Source organism: Sorex fumeus, unplaced genomic scaffold, assembly GCF_029834395.1.
Source record: "Sorex fumeus unplaced genomic scaffold, SorFum_2.1 ptg000043l, whole genome shotgun sequence".
Taxonomy (NCBI): Eukaryota; Metazoa; Chordata; class Mammalia; order Eulipotyphla; family Soricidae; genus Sorex; species Sorex fumeus.
This window is the reverse complement of record NW_026606100.1, coordinates 25,266,777-25,283,822: the sequence shown is the minus strand read 5'-3', so window position 1 is coordinate 25,283,822 and position 17,046 is coordinate 25,266,777. Positions and strand designations below refer to the sequence as shown.

Genomic DNA, 17,046 nt, shown 5'->3' with positions numbered 1-17,046 from the left:
AAATGCCCTACCGCTGTGCTATTGCTCCAGCCTTTTAAAAACCCTTTAAAAAAGCCTTTTAAAAACAACGCAGCTGCATTATTTGTTTACATACTTATGGATGTGTTTATGTATCATGCCTGTGTCTATTTATAGTTGCTCCCAGTTATGTTTCTGTGGTTGCTGCATGCCTGAGGTCACAGACTCAGTGGTGGTGCTCCCACCTGTGACCCGGAAGTCACAAGTTTTAGTTGTGGTGCTCTCACATGTGTTGTGTTATAGTGCTCGCCGGAGATTATATCCTCGATTGAGGTGCTCGTACCCTTGCTGTGCTCAAGTTATTTTTGTTGTGTGTCACTTTTGTTGTTTTTAATTCAAAGAAAAGAAGGAGAGGAAGGGCATGGGGTGTTCGGAGACGGCCCCCCTCCCCCCCAGCTTGGAGAGGCCCAACGCAAGGCCTGAACCCTAGGAGGGAGACAGTCAGACGATCGGGCAGCTGAGGGGATGGGGTGTAGAGAGACAGAGCTGATTGGTGATGGAGCTGGTCCTGTTCTGCCAGTGAAGCCCAGTGGCCTTACTGACACTGTCCTTCTGTCTGTCCCAGAAATGTGGGTATCTCTGGGAGGATTAGTGGACTCAGGGCTGTGGCCGGACAGAGCCTGGGGTGAGGGGGCCAGGTTCTGGGGAAGGGGTTCCGTGGATCCAGGCAGCGTCCATGCTGGCTTTTCAGTGGTAGGTGTCAGACCATTGGTCTTTGAAGACGCTGGTGAAGAGCTGGTATGGGTGACCTGGTCTGTAACAAATGAACTATGGGGTTTAGGGTGAGCCCCAGTCCTAACATGTGAGGAAGTAGATAGATAAACCAGGAAGCCAAAATGCTTAAATATTTATCCCAGTTGAGAACAAAGATGAGTTTGGGAATGGGAAGGACCACAGAGCAGATCCTAGATTAGTGTTCTTGGACTCTCACATCCTTGTTGAACCCTAAAGGTGCTTTTTTTTTTTTGGTGTTTTTATTTGGGAGGGGGGAGCTCACATCTGGCTGTACTTGGGGATCACGCATGGTGGGACTCAGGGGAACTGTATGTGGTGCTGGGGATCAAACCCAGATCAGCCACGTGAGACCCCGCTCTACTGTCTTTCTGGCCCCTCAAAGTTCATATCTGTAGGCAAGTGCTCCAGGGTGCCAGGTATTAGGGATAAAATGAAATGCTAATTGTGGATTCTTAGTTTTGATTCTCAAGTTCAGTCCACAGATATGGGGAAGAACAGCTGTGCTGATTGTCTTTGTGGCTTGGCTGACTCTTGACGGTTGGGGTCACTCCAGGCACATGTCCCAGAGCAGTGGGGTCCACCTGCCTGCTCAGCTTCTTTTTGTTTGTTTGTTTGCCTTTTTGGGTCACACCTGGCGATGCTCAGGGGTTACTCCTGGCTCTGCAATCAGGAATTACTCCTGGCGGTGCTCAGGGGACCATATGGGATGCTGGGGATTGAACCCAGGTCAGCTGCGTGCAAGGCAAATGCCCTACCCATTGTGCTATCGCTCCAGTCCCCTGCTCAGCTTCTTATCCTCCCTCTCCTGCTCGCCTGGTTTTGGAGATTGAGTACTGGGTGGGCAGCAACTGCGGGAGGGCAGTGGGCTTCTTAATTTCTACAACTGAGTGGAACCAGCGGCACAGGATTCCCCCCAAGGTCAAGACAAGTGAGAAGGCTTTCCCATAGTGATTGAGGCCTGAAAGTTTCTGACCTACTCACGGGGTCACGAGGACAGGCTGTGGTGGGCCAAGCAGACGGAAAGGCCAAGACCAGGGGAGGAAAAGCCCCTAGTTCTGGGTGAGGTGACCAGACTCTGTCCCCACGGTAGCAGGTGGCCTCTGCTTCTTGTTTGATTCTCAGGGTCAGCTCTTCTTTTAAAAGTCAGCCTATTAAAAAAAAATTAATTTTTTTTTGTTTTTGTTGTTTGGGGACCACACCAGTGGTACTCTGGGGTTACTCCTGGCTCTGTACTCAGGGATCACTCCTGGCAGTGCTTGAGGGACAATATGGGATGCCAGGGATCGAACCTGGGCTAGGCCAGCTGCATGCAAAGCAAACATTCTACCGGCTGTACTATTGCTACAGTCTTGATAGTTAAGTAAATATAATAAATTAGTATAAATATGATCAAGGATCATTCCATTTAGTGAAAAAATAAGACCATCACTTGTGTAATTGGGGGAACTTCAAATTCCATTTTCCTGCCTGCAGACAATCATCTGAATGATTGGCTTCCCACACCGTGCCGTCATTTCCCTTTCCAAGCAGAGTAGAAACGATGGGGAGATGATCTGAGCCCAGTGGAGGGTTTTAGAGACTTCCTATAGGTTTGTCCTATTTTGTGTTCGTTTGTTCCACAACATGGAACTCTTTAAGCCAGGAGGACTGTGCCAGCAGATGCAGAGGTGACCTGGGGCAAGGAAGGGCCAGAATGATGGTCCAAGGGTGAGCAGGAAGCCACAAGAGCCTCCACCGAGAGCAGTGGGCTGGGGAGGGAGCTCAGTGCCTAGAGCTGTATCTGGGGAGGGACGCTGATCTTAACCAGGGCATGAGGGATGGAGTGAAGGAAAGTCTCCCAGAGCGGCAGGCTTCCGCCCTGATTCTAGAAAGATCTCCCTGGGGGTGGCTTTCAGTTGGCTTTTGAGCTGGTGATCCTAGGTCAGGGGCCAAGTTTCCTTTGGAGGGAGTAAAGATTTCTTTTCAAAGCGAGAAGCACAACCAGGTCAGAGGCCAGAGAATTGGCCTCACCCGCCACACCCTTCCTGTCCCCAGACAGCTTTTGCACCCCCTCCTGGCTCAAGGCTCAGCACATCTTCAGGATTCTCCCCCATACCTTCCAGGCTCCTCCCAGACTTGAGAAAATCTGTGTGTCCCTAGCACTGCAGCAGGTGGGGCCCTGTCATTGTCCCAGAGGCCTCTTCCAAGCCTGGTGCTCTTTGTCTCTTTCAGAGTGTGATGTTGACGCTTCAAAAGCTGTGGTGAACGGGCTGCCACCAGGCAGCAATGGGCAAGACAAAGGTAAGGCTCCTTAAGACCACCTAACTGGGGGCTGGATTGTGTTTCTACAAGGAATAGTGCCTGTTGGGCTTGGGCCACCTGTCTGGAGGGGTCAGACATTGGTTGATTGAGGCCATGAACTGGGGACCCATTTCCCACAATGTCTGAGACAGTGGAGCATGTTCTTGCATCTCCTGCATCTGAGGCTGCTGCATTCCATGGTGAGGTGAAGTATCAAACACTTTCCTCAGGAACTGGGAGGATAGCACAGTGGGAAGGGCATTTGCTGTGCATGTGTCCAACCCACGTTCAATCCCCAGCATTCCATATAGTCCCCTGAGCACTGCCAGGAGTAATTTCTGAGTGCAGAGCCAGGAATAACTTCTGAACACAACAAACAAAACCAAAACCAAAATATTCTCCCCAGTTCACAGGAATACCACCAATAACAAACAAATCCAAAGATACAGTACCTCACATCTGGTGATGTAGCACCTCACATCTGATGATGCAGTACCTCACATCTGGTGATGTAGTACTTCACATCTGATGATGTAATACCTCACGTATGGCACGTTTGGCATGTATCCACCTCAAATCTCCCTTGCCCAGCATTTCACCTTCAACCTGTAATATCAGTATATTCACACCTGAACTCAAGTCAAGAGCTCAGAGGGTGAAAAAAGTCATCTTTGGGGAATTTCTTTCACTCAGTGTTCTTCATAACTTTCAGTTTAGAATTGTTCTAAATTTACATATGGAACAAATCATGGGTGAGAGGATCTCTGAAGTCCTGTGAGTTCCTGTAAATGTTCATATAACCCCCAGCGATCAGTGTGGCTTCCCACGGTGGGAAGCCCTCAGGGTCCCCTCATTTTCCTTCACGGGTGGTGGGAAGAAGGAATACAAGTCCCATTTACAACTGCTCACAGAGAGATCCCAGGAGGTCCTTTGTTTTCATGGTTGTGGGTTCCCAGATCTGTAAAACAAGGAAGTTTGATATTTAAAGTTTGAATTTCTGCTTTAAATTGTGAATGACAGAGATTTTATTGGGGCACAGCCCCGATATCTTTTGTTATGCAAAGTTCCGTCCTTGGACATGGATGTCCAGATGCCGTATCTCTCACAGAGTAACTTCAGGAAGTTCTCATATGGCTCACCCAAGTATTCCTTTTGAGACAAGGCAAAGCATTAGTCAGAGGGGCCAGCTGGGCAGAGAGACAGCAGAGACATATGAAGGAGGGCTGAGGAGTGTGGGGCATTTTTGGTTTGGGGGCCGTGGCCTCTTGGTGACATTCCCGGGAGTCTTGGACACTCTTGGCTGAATTGCAGTCAGAGAATATTGAAGGCCTGTGACCGTTGAGTGCATATAAGGGAGGAATTGAGCCTTTGATGAAGAACATAAGATGATGTGGGGAGCCTGTGTACATTTTTTGTTTGTTTGTTTGTTTGTTTGTTTGGGGGCTATACCTGGCAGTGCTCAGGGGTTATTTCAGGCTCTGCACTCAGGAATTACTCCTGGTGGTGCTTGGGAAACTATATGGGATGCCACGGTTCAAGCCTGGATTGGCTGTATGCAAGGCGAGTGCCATACCCTAGGCTTCCATGCTTTTAAAACCAGTTGGCTGTCAACCCAATGACTATTAATTTTTCATGGAGGAGACTTAAAAGGTGTGTGAGGAGGGGCTTGATGGAGGTAGCGTTCACTCTCTCCTCAGGGAAAATCACCTTTAGTTGAAAAAAAGAGTCATGGGCTGAGGATATGGCTCAGTGGTAAAGTTGCTGAGCTTTGGTGCGCGAGGCCCTGGGTTCAATTCCCGGTACCACCAGGATCAGCAAAGAGGTGAAGGTGGGTTGAAGGTGATCTGGGCGGCCTTGGAGGTCCATGTACCAGGTGTGGGATGACTGAGCTCCAGCCCCTGCCTCTCGTCCTGAGAACTGGAGGGCTCTGGACTGTTCTTGGAACCTCTTGCTTCTTTCACAGAAGCTCTCCCACCCAGCCATGCTCTGAGGCCGTGAGAAGCGCAGTCCGTGGAGCATAGTCCAATCTCCCAAGGTGCAGTCTTGTCAGCAGCAGCTGTCACTGAGGGTCACCACACCGCTATGAGACGGCAGCATGGTGGGCAGGAAGGCGAGCGCCTCAGCTCTGAGTAGCTTCTCTTCCTTTGCTCCTCATGCCAGACTGGCCAACTCAAGACTGAAGCCACAGTGACTGCCTGGCTTTGGGGTCCCAAGTCCATTGTAGCCTCTGCACCCACATCTCTTCCATTTCCATTAGAGGGGGCCCAGGAAGCCCTCACACTTGTTGTGAGAAGGAGGACTTGGGGGCCCGCCCTTCCTTGAGATTCCAGAACCTGGGGAGATGGGGTGAGCAAAGATGCTTGCAGAGAGACTACCATGAGTGCTCACCCCATCCTTCCTGCTTATCCCAGCTCCCCTCCACTTGGCTGAAGTCAGGGTCTTGGCCTGGGTACTTGAGGGCTGCCCAGACAGAGACTGGAGTGTGCCCTGGGACACTTGGCATTGTGCTGCCCAGGAAAGGGTGAGTTTAACAGGACCATCTGCTGCCCAGCCCACAGGGGTTCTGACTGAGTCAGGGCTAGAAGGTTGTGATTACCAGAGCAGGCACAAGACCCCAAAAGTCATGATTCTGGGGGAGCTGTTGTGATGGCTGAAATGACCAGGCAACCTCTGGGCTTGGTCTTCTACCTCCTCCCTCACCGGGAACTGAGTCATCCCTCTGATCCTGGGAGTCCTCCCCGTAGTATTCTCCGGGGGGTTGGGGACCCCCTTGGACACCGATTGTGCTCCCTTTCCTCTCTTTGCCAGGCCATCTGCATCTCTGTGAATCTCTTTGTCCAGAGTCTTGGCAAGCTCCTGGTGTGACAGGAGGCACGATCAACACTGACCAACTGCATTTGGGGGACAGGAGGAGGGAAGGTTCTGCCAACTTGGCGCAGGGCTCAGAAGAGAGAAAGCATTTGAAATTCAGTTTGTCTAAGACCACTGCCTGTACCACTCCTATTGTTCTTGCCATGTGGGCGACTTCCTGCAATTGTCCGGGCCCAGTTTCTCAGCTGCCTGAATGCCTCCCAAATGTTCTTTCTGGATGTACCATTGACCCTTTTGTGTTTGCAGCCCCTGTTGACCTTTTACGTGTACGCTCTGTATCTGCTGTTAAAATAATTCCCGTGAAGACAGTGACAAACTCTTCAGGCCTGGTACTCTCTCCAGGTATCTCCCCTTGGGTTGTTTCCCTTAAAAATAAAACAGAACATCTTTTTTTTTTTTAATTGCTAGCAGGTCATGCATGGTTTTCCCTTCTTTCCTTCTAACAAGACTAGGAGCCTTAGTCCTTGCATGGTTAGGATGCATCCATGCTTAACTTCCTCAGCTGGTTTCCTGTCTCTTCACACATGTGTGCATGTGTGCATGTTTTTCTGTGCTTAAGTGTGAGAGGAACTGAGAACAAATTCTGGTTTCTGAGCCTGTTAGGCTCTCTCTGGAGTCTTCTACCTCTCAGTGCTTTCTTTGCCACTCCAGTTTTGCAGATAGTTAATGGGGCTGCTCAGGGAGCCACCTCATTGAGCAAAGCTGGAAGCAGCCAGACAGGGACTCTAGCCTGTCCTCTTATGCAACCTCGACTGTGCCCCCCTTCCCCCCCAGTCCTCCACCTGCAGCCTCTTCCTGCCTGCCACGTCAAGGTGGGCATAAAGGTCGGGTGTGAACTCCAGCTCATAATTTCTGTCTTTGTAGAACAAAGCCAAAAAGGCCCAGGGAGCATTTTGTTTAACCCCATGGAACTTTCAGGAATGGGTCAAAGGGGCAAATCTGGCTAGGCAGCTAAGAACCCAGGGACAGGCTGCTTCTGTCAGCTTGTTCCCCACTGTCACTGTCCTCTCATTGTTCATCGATTTGCTCAAGTGTTCCCCATAACGTCTCCATCGTGACACTTATTACTGTGTTTGGCATATCAAATACATCACGGGGAGCTTGCCAGGCTTTGCCATGCGGGTGAGATATTCTCGGTAGCTTGCCGGGCTCTTCAAGAGGGGAGGAGGAATCGAACCTGGGTCGGCCAGGTCGGCCGTGTGCAAGGCAAATGCCCTACCTGCTGTGCTGTTCTCATCTATTTGAAAAAATAAATAAATAAATAAATAAACAACAACAACAAAACCCATGAGCCAGTTGTCCCTGGAGGTCTGTGACTTCTGTCACTTGTCCCCTTTTTAGAGCTGTACAAGTCAGTTGCTCTCTAAGGCTGCTCCTGCTCTGAGTATGTTTGTGTTTTGAGGCTTTCACTTTCAAGGAAAGAGGCTCTGAGGACACAGATCTGATCTCTTGAGCAACGCTAAGATCTTCCTTTCTGAGCATCACGAAGGGTCTGCCCAAGGGGAATACACTGGAATATGCAGAGGGAGAAGGGTTTGCCCTGCATGAGAGCAGGGCTGAATCTGACATCATCCTGTCCGGTCCCCATCTGAGACTCTAACCCATAGTCCCACCAGTCTTTATGTCCAGGCTGTGCTACAAGTCATTTGGAAAATGGTGCCCTGGAATTCAGTGTAGTTCGGTGTATGGGGGAGCATTGCATACAGGAACCTTCCAGAACTGTGTGGTCTGAGCGGTTTCTTGCCTCCCCATTGTGGTGTTTCCTGAAGGATGAACACCCACATCTTTTGAAGCCTGTTTTGAAATTCTTCTGAGTAGAATTCTGAAAGATGACCTGGGTCTGTGATCAAGCCTTTGTGAACTGTAGGAGCATCTGGGACTCCCACCCCCACCCCCTAACACAGACTCAGCTGGGGGTGCAGCCAGCACTGTCGGTGGGCCAGTTCAGCATTTGTAACCCTTTTCTTTGGTGCGAATTTTCTTCATTAACTGTGGAATGTGAGGATGTCTGTCTCCTGTCCTGTCTCCCCCTCCCCCCACCCCAGGCAGCATATCCTGTCTCATCCCTACTGGGGTCTTGCTGATACCAGAGATTTCCTTTTCCGTTTCTCCCCCACTTTCCCCCACCATTGAAGAGCTGTGAAGAGCATTGTTTCTGAACAGAAGAACCGCCTAATTCTCAAGGTGGTCACCATGCTTTTTTTTTTTTTAAATTGGCGGATGGTCTGTCTGGGAGCTTGAGAAATCTTCTTGGGACTTTTTCTTGAGCTGTGCCTTACTAATCGGTTAGAATTAATGTGATATTAATGTCATCGACTAGAAGGCATCAACCTGCTTTCACTGGTGACATGTCCTCAGCTGATACTGCTCACTGCTGCCTCCATTCCCCGCCCTAACCTCACGATGTGCGGTAAACCTCGAAAAATGGGATGTCTCCCTCTCTGCCACCCACAAATTCATTTCCATCGACCACAAGACTGCGTGGCTGTACCGGAGATCCATCTCACTCCCTGGCTGTCGCCAGCTGCCTGCTGCTTCCAGCATTCAGGAGCCTTGGACTCACTTTTCTCTTCTTGTATTTTTTTTTTCAGACATGGATCCTACAAAAATCTGCACTGGGAAGGGAGCGGTGACTCTCCGGGCCTCATCCTCCCCCAGGGAAACCCCGAGCGGCAGCCCTGGGAGCCCCGTGAGCCTGCAGGACACCCCGCAGCTTGAAGGCAAACCAGGTGTGCAGCACCTGCCACCAGGGGGCGGTGTTCAGAGCCTCAGGAGGATGGCAGGCCTGTCTGTGTGTGTCTGTTCCCCAGGCTGAGTTCACTAGCTGCCTCTTGCTTTGCCCAGGGACTCCCGGGACGGCCCTCTCTGGACCCCTTCTAGAAAGAATGTTGGTTGGGGTTCAGAACTGGCATCCCACTCACCTGCCTCAGTGGGTATGCAGCAATAGCCTCCACTCGATTGTAGCTTTTTTGGATTTGTTTTTGGTTGTTTAGCGACCACACCCAGCAGTGCTCAGGGCTTACTCATGACTCTGTGCTCAGGGCTCACTCCTGGTGGGGCTCAGTGGAACACTTATGATTCCAGGGGTAATCCATGTGCAAGGCAAACACCCAGCCCGCTGTACTATCACTCTGGTCCCACAATCCTAGTTTCTGACTGAATCAGTGAGCAGAGAATCTGCTATTAGCTAGTCGTTCTGCAGACTGTGGACACTGGGTGGTGAGAGTGACCAGAGGTCAAGCTGCCCTTAATCCATCACCGTTTCCGAGAGCTTGGTTCTGACCATCTGGGCAGGACTGAGAATATAACCAGGAAATACTGAGACTTGCAGGTCACTGACCCTGACCCTGAGAGAGTTGAGTGAACAGGGTTCAGGCCTGGGAGACAGCCTCTGGCCGCCAAGGTGGCAGAATCAGGAGAGAAAACCTGAGGCCAGCACAGACCAGGAGAAAGAGCCCCTCTGAAACCCACCTCTTGCTGTTATCTACCCCTGGTCAAAGGCCTTGAGTCTGGAACACAGTGCATGCCAAAGGCCAGCAAAAGGTCTTCCAGCTATTATTTATTTATTTACTTTTAATTTTTATTAGTGAAACACCATGACGTACAGTTATAGACTTACAAATGTTTGTGCTTGGGTTTCAGTTGTACAGTGATCGAGTACCCATCCCTTATTGACATGTTGATTTCTTCTCTATCTTAACTGCCCTTCCTCCCTCACCCACACGAGTGATTCTTTAGGTCTTGATAGAGAGGGGTCCCCGAAGCCCCAGGGTGCTTGCAGTGGGCAGAGGCTGACTTCACTGACAGCTGACCATGGCTGAGACAGCCTGTCTCCACAGGGCACAGCCGTACCTCTCTCACTTTGCCCCAGAGAACCCTGGAGTTTAAAGCCCTGAGTCCTCCAGCATGACTCTCGATCCCCATTCCCACTTGCAGGCTTGGGCATTTGCATTTCTGACCCATCCCCAGGTGAAGCAAGGTGCTGCTGGTTCGAGGCCCGTGTTTGCTATCGGCTGCTGTGGTTTTCCGGCTCCAGAGCTGGGATAAGGGGGGAGTCAGGGCACCATCAGTGCCCTGATGCCCAGAAACAAGACTTTCTCCCTCGCTCACCACCTCTGTGACAGGGGTGAGGAGAAGAGAGGAGCCAAGGCAGGTGCCCGTGGAGGAGCAGGCTCGGGTTCAAGGAGAGTTTCCTCTCTGAAAATGCTGGACCCTGTGGGGGGTTCTGCAGGCTGAGGGAAGGCGTGAGTAGCCAGCACTGCAGGTCAAAAGTAGGATCTGGTCATGTCTGGGGCCGGATCCACACCTCCCCGACCCTTGTGCCAAGTTGCCGCAGGAAAGGTGAGGCGGAGGAGAGAAGGCAGAGTCATCTAAAATGAGACGAATTCAGCCTCCTTCGAGCTAACACGGAAGATCCACTTCCGAGGCTGGAGCATACTGGGGAAAGGCAGAATCCCAAGGAATAATTTAAAAGCAAAGACCAGATGTGCAGCAGAATGTCCCAATAAAATGATTTGTTGGTGGCCTTGCTGGTGGTGAATAGGAGTGAGCAGGGGCAGTGGACCAGTGGGGAGCCTTTAGCTCCCTCTAGTGGCTATAATGTGGCACCAGCATTAAATGCAAATACTTTTCACCCTGTAGGCTCTTGTCTACTGGCTGGCACTATAGCATGTGTAGTGATCTGAGTATTTTAGGAATCTCTCTCTGGTCCTGAAATAATACTTGTATCTTTTGAGTTTCTGACAGCTAATTTGAATGGGAGCAAATATTGTTTTGAAATACAAATTCTTTGAAGAGTGAGGGAATTACTGTCAGTCGACTATTCACGCCTTAGCACTATAGCACTGTCTTAGCACTGTCCTCCCGTTGTTCATCGATTTGCTCGAGTGGACACCAGTAATGTCTCCATTGTGAGACTTGTTGTTACTGTTTTTGGCATATCGAATACACCATGGGGAGTTTGCCAGGCTCTGCTGGGCGGGTGGGATACTCTCGGTAGCTTGCCAGGCTCTCCAAGAGAGACAGAGGAAACGAACCCAGGTCAGCCACATGCAAGGCACACGCCCTACCCACTGTGCTATCCCTCCAGCTCATTCACACCTTACTATTGACTAATCTTAGTAATTACTTCCCCCCTGGCAAATTGAGGTCAGTGAATCCCAATCAGCAGATGTTCCTTCCACACCCTTTGTGTTGTTACAGGTACTAAGTGAGTCACTGGGAATTGTGATGGTGGAATGGAGAAAGGAAGAGTTGTTTGGGAGTGGGGCAAAAGGCAGTTTGTGCAACAGAAGGGTCAGGTGTAGGCTCCCTGTGCAAACTGTGCTTTGAGGGCCTGAGAAAGTCACATTGTGAGGTTAATATGAGGGACACAGACAAAATGGTTTCTAAGCCTTTCTTGTTCTGAGGCACTCAGTGATCCTGGACATTTGGGAGTTTACCTGGCACCCTCATAGAGCCTTTCATGGGGGTCAGGTTCAAGGTTAGGCACTGGTTTGAGTGAAAAGGACCAAACTCAACCATACCAAATAAGAGTATAGACAGACCTAGTAGACAGGCTAGAAAGAATTTGCCTAGGGGAATGGTGTTGAAAGCAAATGTGGGGACAAGAGAGACAGTGGGTAAGGCACTTGTCTTGCAAAGGGCTGACTCTGATTCTATCCCTGGCACCACCTATGGCCCCCTGAGACCCACCAGAAGTGATCCCTAAGCACAGATCCAGGAGTAAGCCATGGGCACTTCCAGGTGTGGTTCCCAAACCAAACAAAAATAAAGCAGAATGTGGGTGAAAAGATATTACAGGGATTAAGATACTTTCCTTGTATGTGTCTGACACTGGTTCTACTTCTGTCATCCCATGTAGTTTCTGAAAACTTCCAAGAATGATCCCTAAGTGCAGATCAGGAGTTAGCACTGAGCATGACTGAACATTTTCCCGTGCCCCCAAAAGAAGATGTGACTCTAGAGATGTGACCTTAGGAATGGGGGATCTTGGCTTGTACCCTGTTGATCATTAGCCAGCCTCCTGCTGCCTCTCATCTCTCTCTTCTCATCCCTGCCTGATTATCCTCCTTCATCTCAGAAGAGCAGGTGGCTGGCCCACACATGGCTTTGACTGATCTCAAGAATTCAGCCAAGGGGCTGGAGCAATACACAGCGGGTAGGGCATTTGCCTTGCATACGGCCAACCCAGGTTCGATTCCCAGCATCCAGCATCCCATATGGTCCCTAACACTGACAGGAGTAACTTCTGAGTGCAGAGCCAGGATTAACCCCTGTGCATCGCCGGGTATGACCCAAAAAAGAAGCAAAAAAAAAATCATCCATATTTTCAGTGGAGCCTTGACTGGAGCCCAAGTTTGAGCTAACGAGCTGCTCATGCCAACTCTTGGGCATGCTTTCTACCCTCGGTGTCTCCACGGGTGGCTAGTGTCAGGGCCCCCTCACTGCCAAGACTGAGCCCAGCTGCTCTGTCTGCCTCCTCTCTGCCTTGCTTCCTAGCTTCCTCCTCCTTCTGTGTTGCTGATCATTTGACAGTACTGAAAACTCCAGGCATGCATTACTGTCCAATTCTTGATTTCTTTCCTTACGTGGCTCTTAATGCCCACACTTCAGAGAGAACCCCATTTCCAATTTTTGCCCCAGCCTCCTTACATTTGAGAAATGGTCTGGTCTCCATCACACTATCTGCCTTGGAGGGCTTGGCTCTGCCACTTAACTCTTTGTGCCATGGACAAGTTGCTCAATCTTCAAGAGCTTCTATTTTCACCTCTACAAAATGTGGGTAATCGTTACTAGAGTGATTGAAATTCTATGCTCTCTACCTTTATTGTATTTTTGGGACTCCCAAGCAGTGCTCCAAAGGTCTGGGGTGGGGTGGGGTGTAGGGGCACCAATGATTCTTGGCCAACTGTGTTGGTGGGTCAGTGCCCAAGGAAATGATTGCTGCTTAAACCCTTCAGTTTCCAGCTACTGCTGGTGGTTTTGGGGGATCACTTGGGGATACTTAGGTGCCTCCGAGGCTGCACATGGCAATGCTTGGGGGACTGTGTGGTGCTTGGAATCGAACCTGCATTGGTTGTGTGCCGGGCACACACCTTAACTTCTGTCCTATCTCCTGTCCCCTGTGAGCTCTTTTATACAAGATTTAGCACAGTGTTCCTTATGGTATCTGTCTAATTACTGCAGCTTAGGAGCTTGTTCAGGACGGCCTGAATTTCTTTAGGGCCTAGTTTGGTGAGCACTAAAGGAAAGGGCCCATGGGAAGTACCGTTGGAGCTGTTTAACGTAGGGCCCAATGTGTCATCTTGGAGGACCATAGAGAAGTGGAGTCCCTGCTAACCAGTGGGGCCATCCCAGGAGGCTGGAGAATATTTTTCTGCATGGAGGTGCTGGGTTTTTGAAGAGTGAAAAAGAAAAGGAAGGTTTAGATCCATAGTTTGATATGTTGGTAAGATAAGACTCGGGGGGAAGTGTCTAATAGGCACTTGGAAATGTGGGGCCTGAGATGTGGGTTTGGGATCACCAGTGATGGAGATGCCCTCAGAGATGGGATGCCCTCCAGACTAAAGTGGAGGCTTGATTCTTGATCCCTGACCACAGTTTTGGTTTTCATCTTTGGGCTAAGAACCATCTGGAAAGCACTGCAGTAATCTCTATACTGAAGCCCTGCCTCTGGGCGAGACTCACTCCCTCATTCCTGCTTCCTGTGGTCATTGCCTGACCAGGTTCGGGTCTTGGCCCTGTTGGTGCCCAGTGACTTTCCACCTGTGCCCTGAGGCCAGGGTTTTTCAGCCAAGAAGAGACAGAGTTCTGTAGGTGTGATATTCAGCTTCCCGTCTGGTGTAGCCTGAAGACCGTCCATGCCTGTGTTCTGACTCACAGCCCAAACCCTGTTCATCCCTTATCGGCTGCTCATTCTGTGCCAGTTGGCTCAAACCCTTTCTTCCTGATTCTTGACTGCAAAGTTAGCTTTGAGTGTAAAGATTCTTCAACCTCTAATCAACTCATTTCCTCACATCTGATCTCCAGAAATGACAGTAGCAAAAGACACATGAGAAAACTGGCATTGACTCAGTTAAAGACACTCCCTCTCCCACCTCTGAACCCGGTTTTTTTTTTTTTTTTTTTTGCGAGTGCGTATGTGCATTAGGATTGGCTGAGAAGTGTCCATCAGCAAACACCCTCAACACCCTCATCTTGGACAACTGCAGGATCAGGGGATTCCCCAAACCACCTTCAGGTGTGATCATTTGCGAGAAGGATTTTCAAAGTCCATTGGGAGCTATTATACGCACAGTTGTGTTTATTACAGGGAGAGAAAGCAGCTTAAAATTTGCTGAGAGAGAGCTGGAGCATAATAAATACAGTGAGTGGGGCATTTACTTTGAACACAGCCAACCCTTACTTGATCCCTATTACAACTTGTGGTCCCCTAAGCACTGCTGGGTGTGGCCCAAAAACAAAACCAAAATCAGCCAAGAGAGGGAGCGCATGGGGTAGATTCTGGAGAAACCAATCTTGTTGCTTCCTCGTTCCTCTCCTGTGGGGATCAGGGCTCATTAGTTCCCAGCACTGAGGCCTGGCAGTGTCCTCAGAGTATTTCCAAACAGGATGTTCACTCCAGCTCAGAGTTTTTACTGGGGCTCCATCTCATAGGAATTCTCCCCAACCAAGGTGACTGATCTCACTGCACACTTCTAAATCACATTGATGTGGCCCAAAGACTCTTCTCATATGACAGTACATGAAGCTTACAGATGAATCCCCAGAATCCAGAGGCCAAAAGCCAGGCCTCTTGTGGTGTCAAGTTAAAGAAATAAATACTTTACTAGACTATTGGGATAAAAAGTAATAGAAGTATAATTTGGAACACTGCTATTTGGATGTCTGACACCTCTCATCTAACTCTAGGAAACCACCAGAACATATCAGTCTCAACCCAATGCAGTTTATACCCAGAAGCACCAAATCACAAAGCAACCTTTGAACCGATCAAAACTCAATTAGCACAGAATGAGATGAAAGAAAGTGTCAAGGGACTGTGAGCACAGATCAGAAAAAAGTGTATGTAAGGAACACATGGAGCTAAACATAAGGCTAAAATAGTTTCTTTCTCATAAAAAAGCCGGTGTCTGGGTTCAGGACTGCAAAACCTCACTAAGTTCTAACTTTCCCAGGCTCTCCTCCCCACTTAGGAGCTTTGAGAGAACAAGTTCTGAAGGAAGCATTTTGATGGCTTCAACTGAGAGTTAATAATTGATGATTAGGTATATAAAAATACAGATGGCCCTGGGCTGCTACCAACCTTCAAGGTTCAGAGGACTAGATGAGGGATGCTGAAACTGTTGGAAAAAAGGTCTGCATTAGTTTTAAGGGGAGGAGATTCATTGGTCCTGGAGGTTGCCTTTCTGGGATAGGATGAAGGAATAAGTTTAAATGTTTGAAATGAAAAGGAAAGGGAAAAGTGAGTTGATCCCTAAGGTATTATGTCCTTGAAGTTACTGCACACATGATAGAGTCAATGTAGGGGAGTATCAGGGCTCCAGATCCTTATCTTACTAGCATATATTTATGCCACACACCTCCATTGAGCCTCATCATCCTAAAGTGGCTGATATCACCTCATTTCACAGATAAATCATTACTCATATGTGGTACAGTCAGCAAGATGGAGAGTCCAGGGTGCTGGAGAGATAGTACAGCAGGTAGGGCGTTTGCCTCGCTTGCGGTGGACCCAGGTTCGATTCCCAGCATCCCATATGGTCCCCCGAGCACTGCCAGGAGTAATTCCTAAGTGCATGAGCCAGGAGTAACCCCCGTGCATCACCGAGTGTTACCCAAAAAGCAGAAAAAAAAAAAAGAAAAGAAAGAAAAAAGAGATGGAGAGTCCATAGTTTTATGTGTTGGCAAGGTAAGACTTGTGAGGAAGTGTCTAATAGGCACTTGCATTTTGGGAGCCCAAGGTGTGGATTTGGAACCACTAGTACTCAGTGATGGAGATACCCTTGGAGAATTTGCCAGCTTGGTACCAAATGAGAGCCCTTTGGGGACCAGAGCATCAGACAGGGCACAGGGCACTTAGCTTGCACATGGCCAACCTGGTTCAGCCCACAGTGCCTCATACGATTCCTCAGACCTCACCAAGGGTGATCCTGAGCACAGAGCCAGGAATCAGCCCTGAGTGCCACCAGGTGTGGCTAGGGGAGAGGGAAGAACGAAAAGAGAGTCCTTTGGTGATGAATAAAAGTTGGGCAGGACAGATACATTTCTACCTTCTTTTCTTCCAAGTGACATATCTTTGTTGATTTCACCTATATAGAATCAACCCAGATGAGGACATAGGGTAACAAAAATTATGTGCCCCTAAATCCATACAGAGTTTACAAGCATGCATATATATATATATATATATATATATATATACACACACATATATGTATGTCTATATATAAACATATATGCATACCCCTAATACTTTGTATATGTGTAAATGCAATAAACTAGATGGAAAGACCTCACAAAGATGGACTAGAAAAAGCAAGTTCAAAAGATGGAACAGATGCAAGGGAGGAGGAAGGACCATTGTCACTATGTGTCACTTTGTCTGAGAGCTTATTAATGGAGAGAAGTCTCTAGGCCAGGGATTGGGATGGATGCAACTGTGCTTATTAAAAATGGTCACTTGAGCAGGTGGGGTGCTTGCCTTGCAATTGGTTGTCCTGGGTTTGATCCCCAGCACCATATATGGTCTCCCAAGCCTCTCCAGGAATGATCCCTGTGTACAGAGCCAGGCATAAGCCCTGTGCACAGCTGGGTGTGCCTCCTCCACCAACAAACAAGAAGAAAGCAAAACAGAAAGACCACTTGTAAGATACTTCACTGCTGTAAAATTCAGATCTTATAAACTTCCACCTATGTGATTAAGAAAAGAAGACAAATACATAGGAATTATCTTTAAGGAAGAGTCTTCAAGGCAACTGCTGAAAAGAATGAACAACTGCAAACATGTCTGTGGATTCTTGGGGAAAACAAGCAAAAAGGGATGCAGTTATGTTTTTAGAATAAGGGTGTTTTTTGGTATTCCTGATATGAATGTTTCTCCAAGTGTGGGCTGTGGACTAGTAGACCCAGCATCACCTG

The 17,046-nt window shown here is 48.9% G+C and overlaps 1 protein-coding gene across 47 annotated transcripts in view; it reads left to right on the top strand.

Annotated features, from left to right (window-relative positions):
- The window catches only part of SORBS1 (sorbin and SH3 domain containing 1), a 240,798-nt gene that overhangs the window by 119,393 nt on the left and 104,359 nt on the right, over nt 1-17,046 (top strand). For 28 of the 47 annotated variants that reach the window (XM_056120893.1, XM_056120909.1, XM_056120890.1 and 25 more), the window contains exons 4-6: nt 2,965-3,033; nt 6,151-6,246; nt 8,496-8,633. In XM_056120893.1, coding sequence (XP_055976868.1) covers nt 2,965-3,033; nt 6,151-6,246; nt 8,496-8,633 — 303 coding nt within the window. The remainder of the gene's footprint in view (nt 1-2,964; nt 3,034-6,150; nt 6,247-8,495; nt 8,634-17,046) is intronic. The other 19 variants (XM_056120898.1, XM_056120897.1, XM_056120871.1 and 16 more) reach the window with 1 other exon arrangement.